At 41.1% G+C, this 18,174-nt stretch overlaps 2 protein-coding genes across 2 annotated transcripts; both read left to right on the forward strand.

The window, feature by feature from the left end:
* The first annotated feature begins 1,655 nt into the window (after positions 1 to 1,655).
* On the forward strand, positions 1,656 to 4,905 carry LOC125192111 (cytochrome P450 98A2-like). Its single transcript, XM_048089567.2, has 3 exons — positions 1,656 to 2,152; positions 2,968 to 3,371; positions 4,174 to 4,905. Exons 1-3 carry the CDS (start codon positions 1,672 to 1,674, stop codon positions 4,813 to 4,815), a joined length of 1,527 nt encoding a protein of 508 aa, XP_047945524.2. The 5' UTR covers positions 1,656 to 1,671; the 3' UTR covers positions 4,816 to 4,905.
* A 6,067-nt stretch (positions 4,906 to 10,972) lies between these two features.
* Positions 10,973 to 11,806, forward strand: LOC148927548 (uncharacterized). The gene has a single exon (XM_089056639.1). The coding sequence runs from the start codon at positions 10,973 to 10,975 to the stop codon at positions 11,804 to 11,806; it is 834 nt and encodes a 277-aa protein (XP_088912765.1).
* The last annotated feature ends 6,368 nt before the right edge of the window (positions 11,807 to 18,174 follow it).

Consider the following 18,174-nt stretch of genomic DNA (forward strand, 5'->3'; position numbering starts at 1 on the left):
TCATATTCATGTCAATTTTTGGAACTCATTGGCAGGTTGCTCTTTTAGTATAGAAGATAATGAAGATGGTCATGCCCTCCACCTTTTTTTATGCCATATTAATTAATTAATATTCTAAAAAGAATCTAAGCTATAGCCACGATCAATTAATATACTATCAAAATGATACTTATAGTATTTGATTTCACAAAAAAAATCTACACGAGTAATAAAGAATGACCATAATTTAAACTTTGTTATATATTCTTTAAATAATTTCAATTTTTAATATTTTTGATGGTATATTAAAATAAAAGAATAGTTATTTGGAACAAGAAAATAAAACATTAAAGGCGAGGAACACTTTATTTTTGTATACATTGAAAAATAAATTATATTTGAATAAAAAACTTCAATAAAAGAAATATAGGCCAAAAATATTGAGGAAAGTTTCCCAGTTTCGAATCTTTAGTGGCGCGTTTAAATTTAGTTTCATTTATTCATAAAACAATTAGTTATTATTTACTAAATTAAATATAAAATACAGAAAATTGGTAAGTGGGATTTTCTTATAAAATAACACACAAAATCTTAACCTACCATTCTATTCTCCAATTCGTGCCAAGTCTAGACCTAACTCTTTCGATGGATGCTTAATTCAATTTCAGTATGAAATTATTCCAAAAGTTTATTAGGTTTAAGTTTGGGATTTTTACTTTATATTGTCCTATTAGTTTCATGACTATATACATACTTTAGTTCTCACTTTCTCTTATTTTATCAATTACGTATTAAAATCCGTGTCATCCCAAATGACCTATTTCTATAGGACAAAGGGGATATACGATTGAAAGTGTTTTTGATACAGTTTTACTAAAGGAGAAAACATAAAATTATAAATAAATTATTTACAAGACATAAAATGATAAATAAATTATTTACAAGATTAAATGTTAGATTAATAAATTGAAAGGATATGTTTTGGTTCCTGTAAATTTTTTTAATTAGGGTTTTAATTTTTATCAATCGTTACCTTTCATATAGAGTGATCCAAATTAATACCCCATGCTTTGAATCGGTTTAAGGTCGATAGTTGGGATGTACTACTTTTTACAAGTATATATATAAATATTGGATGTGCCATTAACGTGGCACGTTATTGTTGCTAAAAAGTATTAGTATATATGATCTTGAAATTCTCACCATGTGGGCAAGACTGGACAAATCATAATATGTTTCCTTAGTCATAAAATACAACGTTTTTCTTAAGATAAAAAAGTATTACTATGAACTTGAAATTCTCATCATATCGGAAACAGTAGACAAGTAATTATAGGTTTTCTTATAGTCAATTTTACGATAAAAAATCAAACTCACATTGTTTCAAATCTAAAATGCATTGTATTTCGAGGTAAAAAAATTGTTTAAATTCCGATTTTGTTAATTCCCAATTTTGCCGAACCTCAATTTCGACATTCTTTCCTTTAATATCCATTCTTTTATATTTTCATCATTTAATTTGAAAAAATAGTACTACCAGACTAAACTCAAGTTTGAGATCTCTACATTATATATTAATTAATTTATCATCTCATAATATATTTTTAAATCCCACAGACAATAATAAGTACACTACACTACTATATTAATTAGTACTATACATTAACAGACAGCACACTACCCCAAGCGAAAATGGCGCTTCTCGTCCTCGTCCTCGTCCTCATCCTCATCCTCGCGAACAAGCTCTTTAGCTGCCTCCGCTACAAGCTGCCGCCAGGGCCGCGGCCACGGCCCATCGTGGGCAACCTGCCAGACATAAAGCCGGTGCTGGTGCGGTGCTTCACAGAGTGGTCGGAGAAATACGGCCCCATCTTCTCCGTGTACCTCGGGTCCCACCTCAAGGTGGTGGTCAACACGGCGGCGCTGGCGAAGGAGGTGCTCAAGGACAACGATCTGCAGCTCGCGAACCGCAACCGCACAAGGCAGATCAACAAGTTCAGCAAGAATGGCATGGATTTGATTTGGGCCGACTATGGCCCTCACTATGTCAAGGTGAGGAAGCTCTGCACTCTCGAGCTCTTCTCGGCAAAGCGCCTCGAGGGACTCCGCCCTATTCGAGAAGACGAGGTCACCGCCATGGTCGAGTCCATTTTCAAGGACTGCTCCAAGCCTGGTTAGTGATTCTTGAATCCATTATTCTTGTCCTACATCGACTTGTTAATGATTCTGTCATACCTTTTCCCTTAAAAGGTTATCATCTATATATTCTTATCCCACATCGACATGCAGATTTTTTTCTATATCTTTTAACAAATTTCAAACTATGATTTTTTTTCTACAAATTCCACACTATAATCTAAACTTTCCTATAGACTTCAAACCAAACTACTCCATCTGTCCACCATTTAAAGAGTCATTTTGCCATTTGGATTGTCCACAATTTATGGAACCATTCACTTTATTCTATATTTAGTATGCAGACTCTATATTCCACTAACTTTTACACTCATAATCCAATATAAAACTAATACTTTAGATGTGTCCCACATTCCACTCATTTTCTCCCTTTACTTTTTCTTCCGAAGTCAAACAAATTCTTAAAACATGTGACGAGTCAAAATGATTCTTTAAATGGTGGACGGAGGGAGTATGATTTATTCCTACAAATTTCAAACTATGATCTAGACCGTTAGATTTCAAGGTTTGAAGTCAATAGATGGCAAAATCAACATAAATGTCAGCACAATGTTAATCGATTGACAATGTTGGCGTTGTGTTGAAATTTTCTATTAAAGCTTCTATTAAAGCTATTTGTCATCTATTAAAATCAAATCTTGAAATCTAACGGTCCGAATCATATTTTAGAGTTTGTAGAATATATAAAGTTTGCATTTAGTTACACCTCTTCGTCCAAAACATGTAAAAAGTCCATGTAAATTTGTTCATCACTATGGTAAAAACTTCTTGTTTGTTGATATATATTGGCAGAAAACAAGGGAAAAGAAGTGGTGGTGCGTGAGTACTTGAGCACGATGGCATTCTTGCACATAACAAGGCTAACATTCGGGAAGCGATTCATAGACAGTAATGGCGTGATTGATGAACAGGGCCAAGAATTGAAGAACATACTCGACAGCTCACTCAAATCCGGCACCAAGAAATCCGTAATTGCGGAGTTTCTCCCGGCGTGGTTCAGCATCTTCTTCAAGAACGAGAACGCTGCCCTGGACGCACACAACGCTCGTACCGATAGCTTCACGAAGAAGATCATGGCAGAGCACACCCTCGCTCGCCGGAACACCGGCAGCAGCAAGAACCATTTCGTAGACGCTTTGCTCACACTCCAAGAGGAGTACCAACTGAGTGAAGACACTGTCATTGGCCTCCTTTGGGTGAGTTGGATGATTATCTATCACTATTCTAATATTGTCCGCCTTGGATTAAGTACTCATCATTTTCTTCTTGAAAAAATGCCCTTTTGCACTTCTATACATATATTTTTATTTTCACCTTGCTCCTCATTATTTGAGAATAAGAAATTTTCAAGTTTGAATTTGTTCATTTTGAATCTGGATTCTTCTATAACATTTTTATTTAATACTACTATTCATGTTTCACTTTAAGTGACATATTTTTCTTTTTGTAATATCTCACTCTATATGACAAATTTCAAAATATAGAAACATCACTTGCTCTACTTTTTTCCTCTCTCTTACTTTATTATCTCCACTTAGTCACAAAACAACACTATATAAAATCTTGTGTCGAATGAGAAATGTTCTACATAGAGTGGGACAGAGGTAGTATTAATTTCTTTGCCACTCTTTATTTTTATACTCCCTCCGTCTCAATAATTATGAAACATTTGGTCTTCGACACAAAATTTTATGTAGTATTGTTTTGTAAGTTAATAAAGAGAGAGGAAAGTAAAAGAGAGGGAAAAGTAGAGATGTCGTTGTTTCTATTTTAGGAAACGTCTCATTTTTAATGGGACAGCAAAAAAGGACAACATTTCATTTTTAATGAAATAGAGAAGTATCATTTATCATTCCTAAAGTACCATAAGTTTGATCAGGTACAATTTCACCATTGAACTACAAAATAAATCTGATTGATTTTTAGTACTATGTGAAATCTTCAGTTTTTCCTCTTCCTCTGTCCCTGGACGAGTTTTGATTGGTTCGAACATCGCAGGATATGATCTCCGCGGGTTTAGACACAGTTGCCATAACGGTGGAGTGGGCCATGGCGGAGCTGGTGAGGAACCCTCGGGTGCAACACAAGGCACAAGAAGAGCTGGATCGCGTGATAGGACAAGGCCGTGTCATGACGGAGGGCGACATCTCGAACCTCCCTTACTTGCAGTGTGTGACTAAGGAGTGCTACAGGATGCACCCTCCCACGCCCCTGATGCTCCCCCACAAGGCGAGCACGGATGTCAAGATCGGGGGCTACGATGTCCCAAAAGGCTCCACCGTGAACGTGAACGTGTGGGCCATTGCTCGGGATCCGGCCGTGTGGAAAGACCCTCTTCAGTTCAGGCCGGAGCGGTTTCAAGAGGAGGATGTTGATGTGAAGGGCACCGACTACCGGCTACTACCCTTTGGGTCCGGGAGACGGATTTGCCCCGGGGCACAACTTGGTATAACCCTGGTGACTTCGTTGCTGGGACACATGTTGCACCACTTCACGTGGATTCTTCCTCATGGGGTCGATGACATTGACACGATGGAGCAACCTGGAACGGTTACTTATATGGGGAAGCCTCTCGAGGCTATTCCTAACCCGAGACTTCCAGTCGAGCTTTACAAGCGCCTAGATGTGGGAAATATATGAACTCCACTCTCTCACTCTGTATTCTATGTCTTGTTTTGTTTTCAATTTCTCGACGTTTTTCATTGCCAATATAGATTTCTTTGGACTGCATTTGAATTAATGACAGTAATAAACATATGTAAAATAAATGAATGAGAAGATCAAAGGAAAATTGAATGCCAGTGAGTTAGAACTTAAAGTGAAAAAAAAGGAAAGAAAGTCAAGATGACAAAATAAACAAATTAAAATGACAAGTAAAACTATGATAGTGGTATTACTAATATATGTGTTAGTTCACATAATACTACTACAATGCAATGTCGATTTGAGTGAATTCGTATGCATGTTTTTATTTGATGATGGCAGTGGGCTAGAAATTAGCAAATCTAAAATAATCGCATAATATCGATTCCATATGCCATCATGTGTTCTTAATTTCAATTAAAGTTCAATATATTCATTAGGTCTTCTTTATTTTCAAGTTATACTTTCTCATTCTTTTATTCATCTTCAATCTAGCTCTTTCACTCTTTAATACATCAAAATGTGTCTTTAATATACCTTTATAGTCATAATAAAATAATACATCATCCGTCCCTGAAAAGTATGAACTATTTCATTATTAATCTGTCCCTTAAAAGTATGAACTTTCTGTAATAATTAAACAACATATCACCCTTATAAGTTACTGTATTTACAACTTTTACCATTACACTACGCTACTACTGATATGGAGCTCACTCTCCACTAACACTACTTACACTTAACTCTTAACAACTGATGAAATATGCTCGTATCAACTAGGGGTTTTCCTCTTAAGCAATCGGTTCTTCGGGTAGAGCACAGAAAAAAGAAATCTGTTGATTAATCCGGCACCCAAGTGCTTGGGTCGGCGGTGATCTCCGGAAGAAGAGCTGAACGCGAGGATGAACATATGATTTCATTGATGGAATGATAAAATGATATAATCTCTCATATTTATAATACTAAATACTACCACCCTAACTTATTGAATAAGAAACAAATATCTAAATATAAATTGGAAAGATATGGTGAATCAACTAGGCAACTAAATAATTTGGATATCATATGATATAGGATCGTATCAACCCCCCCTCCCCCCGATTGAAATCCACATTTTCCTCAAGGTGGAAACCATGAAGCAACAAACAGTTGAAAGAAGAAGCTTTGGCGATTTATCTCCTCCGGGATCAAATGTAAATGTGCACGGTCGCTGTATTCGAGCAAATGCAGATCCATTTCGTACCCCATCCTTTATCTTGAACTCTCATTGTGTTGGATCAAGAAGATCACCACTCTTTTCATCAAACACCGAATCAAATGTAAATTTCATTTCATCAACACCCAACGAATATTTGGAAAATTTTCTCAACATCGCACCTCCATTTTCACCCCAACATTCCCAACATCATTTTCGGATGGCACTCGAAAAACATTGGATGAGTCGACGGCCTTCTTCCCTTCGTCAGTAGAATCGTCCCCCTATTCATCGTCTAACAATTCATCTTCCTCCTTTTCCTTACTCATTTCGGGGCTGCACGTCAGGTAGGTATCCTCACAATATAAAACTGGTTGGTCGTCGGGGCTGGTATCTCTACGTTCCCTAGATCCATGTTTATCATTAGGAAATCTAATGGAAACATTTGATACAGATCCTCCAAACTGTCAGCATCACGATCCCCGGTTTTCTTTGCTGCTGTCTCTGATATGGAGTCCTTGAAATCACCAAGCTCCTCTTCGCCCGTACCATGATCACAAACGCAGTCGAAAACTCTGGCTTCAACACATGAATTTGCAATCTACTCATCTAAACTCGACGAATCAGACGTTTCATCTCCTTCTTGCTCCCTTATTCCAACACTAACTTGGTAATCTGGTTCACAATGACTCCCAAGCGAACGAAGACCAGGAGTAGCTTTCTTCTTCTTCACTGGACTTAGCATTGAGCACTCAATATACCTATTATGAGAGAGAGATGACCTTCTCCCCCAACATAGATCATCACATACAAATCTCTAGTACGGGGTCTGATAGGTCACACGTGCGGGCTGACTATACAGGTCCCGCGGCGGGAGGATCAAGTGCAGTGGCTGGTCAATGGTGTGGCGGGGCTGGTAGCAGGCGGACTGGCCTCGCAGTGCTTGCACCTCCTCTTGATGGTGATGGTGAGGTCGGACCTAGCATGTCTTCGCGCGTCGGGACCGGTGATCGAAGGCCGGGTAGCCGCGGTCCAGCTGCTGCGTCGGTGGGTCCTAGCACGTCGGGCGGTGCGGCTGCATTGCGTGAATTGAGTGGCGATCGAACCCTAACTGGATTTGTTGATCTTCACGATCAAATAGGTGGTCCCTCTAGACATATCCGATGCGGTGTTGAGGCCACGCATCCTGCGCACGATCGCGGCACCCAATGGACGGGTATCTTGTCCGTAAGCGATGATCAGGTGGATCCAAGTGGCGTGAGACGTAGGGTGGTTTTGGCTCGGGCTGAGTGGATGGACGGAGGTTGTCAATGCGTCAATCTGCTGCTTCCATACGGGATTCAAATCATGTCTCATAGGCTATCAAGTTTTGCAATAATAGGGTGCATCAGGTGTGGGGGGCTGATATTGGTTGTGAATACACATAACTAATAAGGATTGAAGTGCGTCTTTTTTGCGAAGAAGGAGGAGGTCGGTGCTATTTTTTCTTTTTTTTTTTGGTGAAGAAGGTCTCTTCTTTTTTAATTGATTGGTGAGATTTGGGTTATGGATGAAACAGGAGTAGGGTGTCTGGCGGCTAGAGCTCGGCGGACAGGTGGGACTTGGCAACCAAAGCAGTTGCTGTGCGCGGACTAGTTTCAGTCGCGCAGCGGCGTAGCTTTGATTCGAGATGGTGGTAGGGTGAGAGAATTATGAAAGAACTCGTTGTTAAGAGGGGTTTTCCTCTTAAACAATTGGTTCTCCGGGTGGAGCACAGAAACAAGAAATCCGTCGATTAATCTGGCGCCCAAGTGCTTTGGTCGGTGGTGATCTCCGTAAGAAGAGCTGAACGGGAAATTCAATCTCGTCGGCAGCGATAAATAATTAGAGTTTGTGATACTCAAGCCAATTTGCTAAACATATGATTTCATTGATTGAATAATAAAATGATATAATCTCTCCTAGAGATGTAATGAAATATAAACTTTATGTATTGTACAAACTCAAAACTATGATTTGGACAGTTAGAAAATGTCAACGGAAGACAATATAACATCAACAGAAAATATCAACACAGTGTCATTAATTGACGCCGTGTTGAGATCAAAATCTTAAAATTTTAAACTGTATTATTGTATTGACGATATATTGACATTGTGTTGAAGAGTTTGGAGTTCGTACAATATATAGAGTTTACATTTTATCATTACCCGTCTCTCCTATTTATAATACTAGAATACTACTATCCTAACTTATTGAATAAGAAACTAATATCTAAATATAAATTGGAAAGATATGGTGAATTAACTAGGTAATAATTTGGATATCCTATGATATAGGATCGTATCAAGAATCCACATTAAAAAATATCACAACTGATAGAGGAAAGGCCCCGAATTGCAAGAGCACAAGGAGTGCTCAAGATAATCAGTAGAGGAGAACTCAATATATTCTGACAAAGACAAAGTAAACCAATAAATAAAGGGGAAAGAGAACTCGGCTTTATTGATTAACTGGAATGATAAAGAAAGACTCTGGAAATAAACTCCTCACCAGGAGGCCTGCGCTAAACGCCCAAAATACTGAGTTTCCAAGATGATTTCTCACTTCTCGGTTCCCCAATATATAAGGCTTTCAATAACAAATAAAGCTAAAAAGGTGCAACAATAAATAAGGAAATAACAACTAACTACTATCGAGATCTTCTAGCTTTGACTTCTTTTACTCAGCCATTTGATTGGGCCAAACTACCTCCCTATTTCCGCGCTTGTACACCCTCCAGCGCGTATCAACTGCCCCGGCCGTCGAAGAAGCCTTGTCCACAAGGCAGAAATGAGGAAATTGACCCTGCATATCTGCCCGAGCCACTGAATCAAGACTTGATCGTGCGTCTCTTCATCCCGAGTCATCGAACGTCGGTCCAACACCTACTCTGTAAGTACAGAGGGATCTGCGTCCAACAGAGACATTGGTAAGTTTTGGTCTGGCACCTTCGAACCTATCGCTCGTTTCAGCAGCGAGACGTGAAACACCGGGTGGATCCGAGAGTCAGCCAGTAGTTCCAAACGATAGGCAGTGTTGCCAATTCGTTCTCCCACCCGAAAAGGCCCGAAAAAACAAAGAGCCAGCTTCCTGTTTGGCGTTGAGAAAAGTGTGGACTGCCGGTGAGGACGGTACTTAAGAAACACCATGTCGCCTTCCACGAACTCTACATCCTGAAGGTGCTTGTTGGCAGCTGTGATACGCTCGGATTTCACACTATTTTAAGACCATTATTTGGTCCATTTTTTTATGTCAAAGTCACTCTACATGTCCAATAATTGCATATTTTATACATTTTGGTATTTTGACATGTTTTGTGAGAAGTGTGCATATTTGAGCCAAAAAAGGGAGTCAAAACGCAAAGTCTAGAAATCTGGAGTTCAGACGGCGACCGGCGACTGCCACAATGTGTACGGCGACCGCCGGCGCCCGGCGGTCAGTGTTATGTAGCAGCCCGCCTCGGAAATTTACGCTTGGAAACGAGTCTCGCACGACGACCACCAGAGGTCATGCGGTGTCCCGCCGCTGAAGGTACCGAGACTCTGGCTGCAACGCGGCGTCCGTCGTCCAAGGTGCGGCGGCCCGCCGGAGGAAGGCGGCGAATCCGAATTGCCCTAGTTCTGCTCCAAGATATACCATATTTTGAAGATCTTTTCCTTCTACAATGAGGATTGACTTTCCCTTATAACTAGGACCTCAAGCTTCATCAAATTAGAGGTTCTTTTTGCAACATAAATTTCCAGAGATTAAAAGCTAGAGTACGTCATTGTGCAAGGAGTTGAAGAAAGATTTCAAGAACATCAAGAACAAAAAGGATTCAACCTACGGGTTTTATTTGCTTTAGTTATATGTTCAAATTGTCTTCCCTTCAATATATGTGTTTAGCTTATTTCATTATATGTAACTAAACTCATAGGATTCTAGGGATGTATTAGTAACGACTTTGGTTATACAATTCAAGTTTTCTATTTAATATCCGTTTTGTTTTTACTTTGATTCTTCCCTAAGTATTCGTGATGCTACATGATTGAGTGACACAATTATGTATGATTTAATATAACTTGCTTCATAACTGTGAGAGAGTTCTAGCGAGTTAGATCCACTTAGTAGACGCTACAGTTAGGATTGACAACCCTAATATTGTAATCAACGTTTGTATCGCATGAGCATAAGCTAGGTGACTCGTTCTCTGTGTTTGGAATTTGTATAACCATAATTGTGAACGCACATCTCTGGAATTCCCCTTATCTCTATCGTTTATCTCTGTGTTTTATTTGCATATAGTTGTTATTTGCTTTTAAATATTTTCAGTTTTCAAAAGTTTTCAAAATCTCTCGGTTCTCCAGATAGTAATTGAGTTTTAGTAGTAGAGGATATACACTTTGTGTTTGTTTTCCCCGTGTTCGATATCCGGTACTGACCTTTAGCTATACTATATATACTCTGTATACTTGCAGGTTTATTTAGTGCTAAAAAATAGTGCATCAAGTTTTTGGCGTCGTTGCCGGGGAAGACAACTCACTTTGGAGTGATATCTTCAAACGGACAATTTTAGTACTTTGGATTTTAATTGCTTTCATTTTATTTTTATTTTTATTTTTAATTTTATTTTATTTTTGTTTAAAATGGATTTTTCCACAGGCATGGAGAATCCATATGGTTACTATGAGGAGCAGCAAGGGGGATACTACGAAGAGTGCTATAGTCCCGACCATGGGGGATCATACTATAACCCAGACTGCTCTGATTACTCCTACGATGCAAAAGACTACTATTCTGATGATTATTCTGAAATGTGTGCAGGTATGGAGGATCAACCCCGCTCCAATTGGGAGGATCTGTTAGAAATCTGCATTGCTGAAGTTCTCGAAACATAGAAAGGTAACAAATCAGAGGCTGAAAACGTGGAAAGAAATACAAGCATTCTGGAAAGTTGGGATGCTGGAATTCAACCTTGGGATCCTAGCCACAGCTATAGGGAGCAAACACACTCCGGGCACGCTTCCTAGCTTGCCAGAAATAAACCCGAAAGGAAAGTGTCATGCTGTGCAGTTGCGTAGCGGGACCACATATCAACCTCCGGAGGCAGGAGACCTAGACAGGGGAAGAAGGGGGGCAGAAAAGTCGCCTAGCTACAAGGCTGTCGAAGACGTGCAGCGGCCCGCTGCACCACAACATGGCTGCCCGCCAGCTATTCCCCAGCAAGTCGAGATAGAATCTGGAACTGACACTGATGGAATCCCGGAGGCCGCCACACCTCATCGAGGCGGTCCGCCGGCCGAGAGGCAGCAGTCAGACACCCCACTACACAACAGCGTCACCATTCCATATCCTCAACGATTGAAGAGCAAGAAGCTTGACGCCCAGTTTACCAAATTCTTGGAAACAATGAGCAAAGTCCATATCAATATTCCACTGGTGGAAGCTCTGCAACAAATACCCAATTATGCCAACTTTTTGAAAGATGTGGTAGCCAAGAAGAGAAAGTGGGGAAAGTACGAGACAATGGGCTTAACAGAAAACTACAGTGCTATCATCCAAAAGGGACTACCCACTAAACACAAGGATCCAGGGAGTTTTACTTTATCTTGTGTTTTAGGGAATGATGTGAAAGGTAGAGCATTGTGTGATATTGGATCCAGTATTAATTTGATGCCTTTGTCTTTTTACAGGAAACTTGATGTTGATAACATCCGCCCATCTCAATTACCTTGCAAATGGCGGATCGGAGCACAACTACACCAATGGGAGTACTGGAAGATGTCTTCGTAAGAGTCGGAGAATTTATTTTCTCAGCTGATTTTGTTGTGTTAGACATGCAGGAAGACAAGAAGGTGTCGTTGATTCTTGGAAGGCCATTTTTAGCTACCGGGGGAGCCATGATAGATGTACAGAAGGGGGAGTTAACATTGAAACTACATGATGAGAACATCACCTTCAACATCTACGACGCACTGAAATTCCATGGAAAAGAGGGGGCAGAAGGCTATCAAGAATGTAGCGTCATTCAAGTCGTCACAGACTGTGTGGGGGAAGTGGAAGTCACCTATCATCAAACTCAGGATCCCCTCGAATCTTGTCTCATAAACTCTTTCACTCCTAACGCTGATTTATCAACTTGTGATGCAAATGTTTGTGCTATGGTTGCAGAACTTGAGGTGCTCCCTGAAAGAATCCCTCAAAAGGGGAATACATTCTTACCACTATGCACCCCTGAAGAAGAGGAAGAAAGGAAAAAAGCACTGGGAAAACCTCGAGGACCGCCTAAGGTAGAACTGAAACCACTCCCCGATCATCTCAGGTACGCGTTTCTAGGGCCAGATAATACATTTCCAGTTGTGGTGTCTGCTTCTTTGAGTGAAACAGAGTGTGAGAAGCTGTTGTGCGTGCTAAACAAGTATAAGTCTGCGATAGGATGGTCTATTAGTGATTTGAAGGGAATTAGCTCAACCACATGCATGCATAAAATTTTACATGAGGAAGGGCATAAACCTCGCGTTCAAAATCAACGTAGGCTTAATCCTATCATGCAAGATGTATTGAGAAAAGAGGTGATTAAGTTACTAGATATAAGGATTATATATGCCATATCTGATAGTGAATGGGTAAGTCCTACACTAGTAGTAGCTAAGAAAGGAGGAATGACTGTAGTGCCCGGTCAAGATGGTTAGATGATAGCCACTAGAGTAGCCACAGGTTAGAGGGTTAGCATTGATTATAGGATGTTAAATGCAGCCACTTGGAAAGATCACTTCCCATTACCTTTCATTGATCAGATGCTTGATAGACTAGGGGGATATGATTACTATTGCTTTCTTGATAGTTATTCTGGTTAGAATCAAATTGCAATTGCTCCCGAAGATCAACATAAGTCTGTTTTTACTTGGCCTTATGGTATTTATGCCTATAGGAAGATGTCTTTTGGCTTGTGTAATGCTCCTACTACTTTTCAGAGATGTATGATGGCTATATTTCATGATTTAATTGAAAAAGTGATGGAGGTTGATGCAGTATTTATTAACACTAAAAATACTTGCAAGTATACAGGGTAGATCTAGTATAGCTAAAGGTCAGTACTAGGTTGTCGAACACGGGGAATATGATCACCAATTGTCTATCTTCTACTAAGCCTCTTTTACTATTTGGGGAATGAAAGGGTGCAGGTTTTGGTCGAGTGTGTAACTGCAAGAGTATATCCAACTGATCAGGATAATATTCCCGACCTAGCTGAGTCGTTGGCACGACAACCGGAACCTGGTTTCAAACAAGTTTCCTCAACCCACTTCTACTGATTAGTATAATGGAGGTAAGGGTCGAATCCCACAAGGATGGACACGTTCGGAAAACTGCGGTGACATTCCTGGGTGTTTTTGGTTAGCTACCATGCTTGGGTTGAGACTTTACCTAGGCAAGAAATAAAGATGGTACTCTACTGACTAGTAGGCATGAAAATAACAGGCATATGGTTGTGTTCGTGAAAATAGGGGACAAAGTATCTCAGAGGTATATGAAAAGTAGATAGTTACAAAAAGAGGAAATTTAGACATCAAGGTATATCTGGTGGCTGGTTGGCTTTCTGACAGGTCCGGAAGATACAACTGAAAAGTGGGGGACAAAAGCAAAAGTAACTCAAAAAGTAAAAGTGGACCAAGGCTAAAGTTGATTTTGACGTTTTCTTCTTCACCAAGCATTAACAGAAATCATATGAACACAAACTCCATGACTAAACTCAGATTCATAATTTCAAACTCAAAATCCATCGATTAAAATGCTCAAACTTAAGATGAACGGCGGAACTACAGTTTACCTCTACTGACTAACATGCAAAACCCTAAAATAACGATTGTTTTGCCACTCCGGGCGATGATACTGCTATACTACTACGGCAAACTGGCTGGAACCGTAGAACAATGATTTCTCCGGCAGACTCTTGGACGTCAAGTGACCATAGCTGTGGCGAGGAACGAGAGATTGGATAATGTTGAAGGACTAATCTTCTAGAGAGAATTCTACTAAGTGTGTATGAGAACCGAGAGTTTTCAAACTCCGAACCGAACTCTCCTTCTTTTTGTCTCCAAGTGGCTTCTTTTATAGGAAGGCTTGCCCTTGCTTTTAGGGTAGACTTCCTTCACGATTTGACTTTTCTGCCCTTGTTAATGATCATTCCAGCTATCCTTCTTCTCCATCTCGAGCCTTTTCTCTGGCATGCATCCTGATCAGTATTGCACCCTTCTAGCTCTCTTTTCACTTGCGTCACCTGAATCGTCTCCTACTGACTTGGATCCATTAATCCTGCACACTTGAGCAACTATTTTGCAGATAACACATGCATTTCACGACATACTGACCAGTAACCAAGGCTTAGAATATGACTTATCAAACAACGACACAAACACATAACACATATAATTAACTTAAACACATAGAACATGCTATATTTTCAACCATCCTTAGGCAGCCTTGAACTTCCGCCGCCTCCTTTTTCCTCCCTAGTCAGTATATTCGTTTGTCAGGATCACCCAATCCTAGGCCAAACACTGGGTTCACTCAGTCACTCATTCCTCATAGGGGATGTTAGGACTGTTTTCTCTCAATGCTGAACCACAGATGCTTCGGACTCAGGTCCCACGTGCAGCTTCTGAAGGTCTTTAAGGCTTGTAACGGGGCTATTGGTTTATAATGTTTGGGGTGGTTGTTCCTAAGGCTCTAAGGATAAAAAACTAACTACTTATTTCGATGTGGGAGAACTGTGTGCATTTGGGCTTCTGGCTAGGACTTCTTCTTCGGCTGGACAATTTCTGACATTGGCTTCCAACTGGTCAGAAGCTTCCTTGTGGCTTCGCCACCCTTATTCCTTCTTCCTCCTTTCTCTTTTTGCGGTCAAGTATCTGCGACCATTTTCTTCGATTTTCTTTTCTGTGGCTTTGCCACCCTTATACCTTCTTATATTTTTGGATCTGGATTTTTTTCCAGATCGGTTTTCTCTTTCTTTCTTTGCTTTTTTTCTTCAGATGGTTTCTTTTGTATGTCCTCCTGGGCAGTTGCCTCCTTGCCTTATGCCTTGCACACACACAGTTCCAGTGGCTGATGGATTTTTTTTTTTTTCATGGGGGGTTTCCAACTGCCTTCAGGGTTTGCTACACGCGTTCACTTTGCCCTAGACATCATGTGGTAGCCTCTCTCTTTTTTTTTTCAGTATTTAGTGGAAAGCAGTTCCACTTTGGGCTTCTAACTCACCTTTTAAGATGGCTTTCGTGTCTGACTTAAGAGATGGGTTTTTCCCTCATACTTGCATCATCTATACTGACTAGGGGTTACTGGAGAGGGTGGTTTCTGTTTTCCAGCATGCCTTATCTCCCTCAATTCCCCTCCCCAGTTCGAGGCAGTTGAGTTTTAAGCCCATTCATAAAATACATAATTCCTAGACCTAAACAAACCCTAAAAACACTAACATGCATTGACTCAAGTAACACATATATACATGTCATACTGGCCATTTGCTCCCCCCTCTCTCTTCACAAGTGTCTGCCCTAGATATGGGTTGTGAAGTGAAAAATGGGAATGACTAGTATGACAGACATACATTTATAACAACACATACTATATCTGAAAACTTCTCACACTTAAGCTATGTAATAGGCTAAGTGGGAGAGTTTCAGATATATACATAGAATTAAAAAACAGAACAGAATATTACAAAACATGTTATATACACATATAAACTCCTCACACTTAGACTACGCAGTAGGCTAAGTGTGAGTAAACATGTTTATGACAGAACACAAAGAAAACATAAACAAAACACATGCACCGAAGTAGCAAACCCTTTACTTCTCACACTTAGACTATTAGATAGGCTAAGTGTTATGAATGGGGTTTGCTCACCTTAAATACACATAATTCTACCTATTTAACAAAAGTAAAAAAACAGAAATAAAAGAAAACTAAAAATTAAAAAGAAAACTAACTGGTCAGTTTGGGGGGGGACGTTCCTCCTACTCCTCCTTGGCGCAGGGGTCTGTGCAGGTGGTTCCTTTAGTTCCTCTTCAGTGGATTCCGGTTGGTTGTCATTTGTCTCCTCTTGTTCATCACCTTCTTCTTCCTCAGGTTCGGTGGGTTCATCATTTTGTGCTCCATGTCCGCTTGTTCCAGCTCCAGCGCTTTCCTTTCCTCTCGCCAATTCCTTCAGTATGCTCTCCATCAGGGTTGTCAGCTTTGCCATCTCTGTCCGTGATTGTCTATTCTCCTCCGCTAACTCAGTTACTGCCCTCTCCAGACTTTCTTACCTCAGCCTTTGCGCTTGTTTAATTTGCCCAGCTTGCCCCTCTTGGCCCTGTTGTGCCCTCCCACCAGGGGCTTCTCCCATCGGGTAGAACTAGGGTACTCCTTCTCGGTAGTATACCAAGTTTGTGCGGATGAAGAAGGGTATATCGAACAGGCCAGGAGCATCTACCATGTACATCAGAGATAGGTCTTCTGTTATGATGATATTGTTGCGCACGAAGGCTCCTAGTATGTTGCAGAGGGACAAGTTCCTAGCTGGGTGGGTAGCTATCAGGTGGCATTGGTAGGCTATCCAGTAAGTTGCGCACCACACCATGTACAATTCAGTCATAGACGTTCTAGCAGCTGAATTACTCTGTCCCAGTAAATTGTAGCCTAAGTAGAGTTGCACCAATCTGAGCATGGAATTATTGAAGTGGGTGGATCTGGATGTAGTGGAGGCGAACTGACCAGCATCGGGGTAGGTTAGCTCCTCCCAGGCTTCCTGGGGCTCAAAGTCTATGTGCCTCCTCGGTACCCCCCTCTCTTGGCTTCTCCATTCTGGTCCTATAGCCTCCTCCAGGCTACACATTCCCAGTCGCACGGTCCACTCGATCAGACTCATGGATAGCTCTCCACCGAATATCCTAAAAGAAATTGACACTTCGTCTAGGTCCGTTGTGAAGAACGTGGTGAAGAACTCCTTCGCTAATCTCACAGATATCTCCGGTCCCTATTCTCTAACAGCTACACAAAACCCAATGCTTCCATACTGGCCAGGAAGGAATCACGAACAGATAACTCATCCAAAGAGGGTATGTGGAGTACCTTTCCGCAATTGACTTGCTTGCTGCTATCTTCCTTGTCGTCAAATGCGTCTTGAAGCTTTTTGGTGTTGTAGTGCTTCATGTCCTCCATAAGCTCATCAGTGAGCTCTACCCTCCACCGTCGGTACACAATCCTCTCTACCGGAGGGTGGACTAGTTCTTGGTGGTTGTCGGGGAGCTGCTGCTCATGGTACTCTTCTCCTTCTAGAGAGATATCACTCTCTGAGTCAGACTCCTCGCTGGAAGTGTAGTCGTTGTCACTTAACCTCCTTCTTTCTTCCGTCTCTCTGATCACTATACTGACATTGGCTATGCGCTGTTTCTTTACGGCTTGATTCTTCTTGTCAGGGGCTTTCCCCTTTCTCTTTCTTTCTTGGGTGTACTTGTCTTCGATTTCCATTCCATTGCCTTTGCTTCTTCGTCGGCTTGTGTTGAAGCGTCCTCCTGGGTAGTAGGCTCGGTCACCACGCGGGTACTAGTATCAGTTCCTGTCACTTCCTCCTGACCTACTGACTCTGATGCGAGGTCCAGACCCTCAGCCACCTTGTCAGCTTCTTCATTCTGGTCAGTCGGCATTGATGAAACTGTCCCTGTTGCCATTTGTGTGTCCTCCTGGCTAGTTTTTGAGGGCTCCTCCCCAGGTTTTGTAAGAGTAGTCTTCTCGTCTTCGCTAGAGACCTCCACTGCATCTGCTGCTGTGTTTGCTCCTGCCTTGTTAGACTTCCACTTTCCTAAGCATCTTTGTGACACTCTTTGGTGTTTCTGCCTTTCTGCCTTGGGGTCGTTCTTCAACACTAGACTCCTCTTTACTGGCTTCGGTTTAGTCACTATTGAGGCTTCCTCTGGTTGTGTGTTTGGTTCCTGCCTCTCTTCTTCAAGTTTTTCAGCTTTCTCGGGTTGTTCTTCTGTCATCTCCTCCACGGATTGGTGGACTACCCCCTTTGACTCATCTGCTTCCATGGCTGTTTCCCCTCTTCCTACTGCCTGGGATGCGAGGTCCAGTTTCTCAGCCACCCCTTCAGGGTTTACCACGATTCTATCTCCCTTGCT

Source organism: Salvia hispanica, chromosome 4, assembly GCF_029641045.1.
Source record: "Salvia hispanica isolate PSC_SH4W2 chromosome 4, Shi_PSC_v1, whole genome shotgun sequence".
In the NCBI taxonomy this organism is placed as follows: Eukaryota; Viridiplantae; Streptophyta; class Magnoliopsida; order Lamiales; family Lamiaceae; genus Salvia; species Salvia hispanica.

What these genes read in the sequence shown, in the direction of transcription:
- LOC125192111 (XM_048089567.2), top strand. Translation starts at nt 1,672, where the DNA reads ATGGCGCTTCTCGTCCTCGTCCTCGTCCTCATCCTCATCCTCGCGAAC. An exon ending in CAAGGACTGCTCCAAGCCTG is followed by an intron (nt 2,153 to 2,967) that starts GTTAGTGATTCT and finishes ATATATTGGCAG; the next exon opens with AAAACAAGGGAAAAGAAGTG. An exon ending in CTGTCATTGGCCTCCTTTGG is followed by an intron (nt 3,372 to 4,173) that starts GTGAGTTGGATG and finishes CGAACATCGCAG; the next exon opens with GATATGATCTCCGCGGGTTT.
- LOC148927548 (XM_089056639.1), top strand. Translation starts at nt 10,973, where the DNA reads ATGCTGGAATTCAACCTTGGGATCCTAGCCACAGCTATAGGGAGCAAA.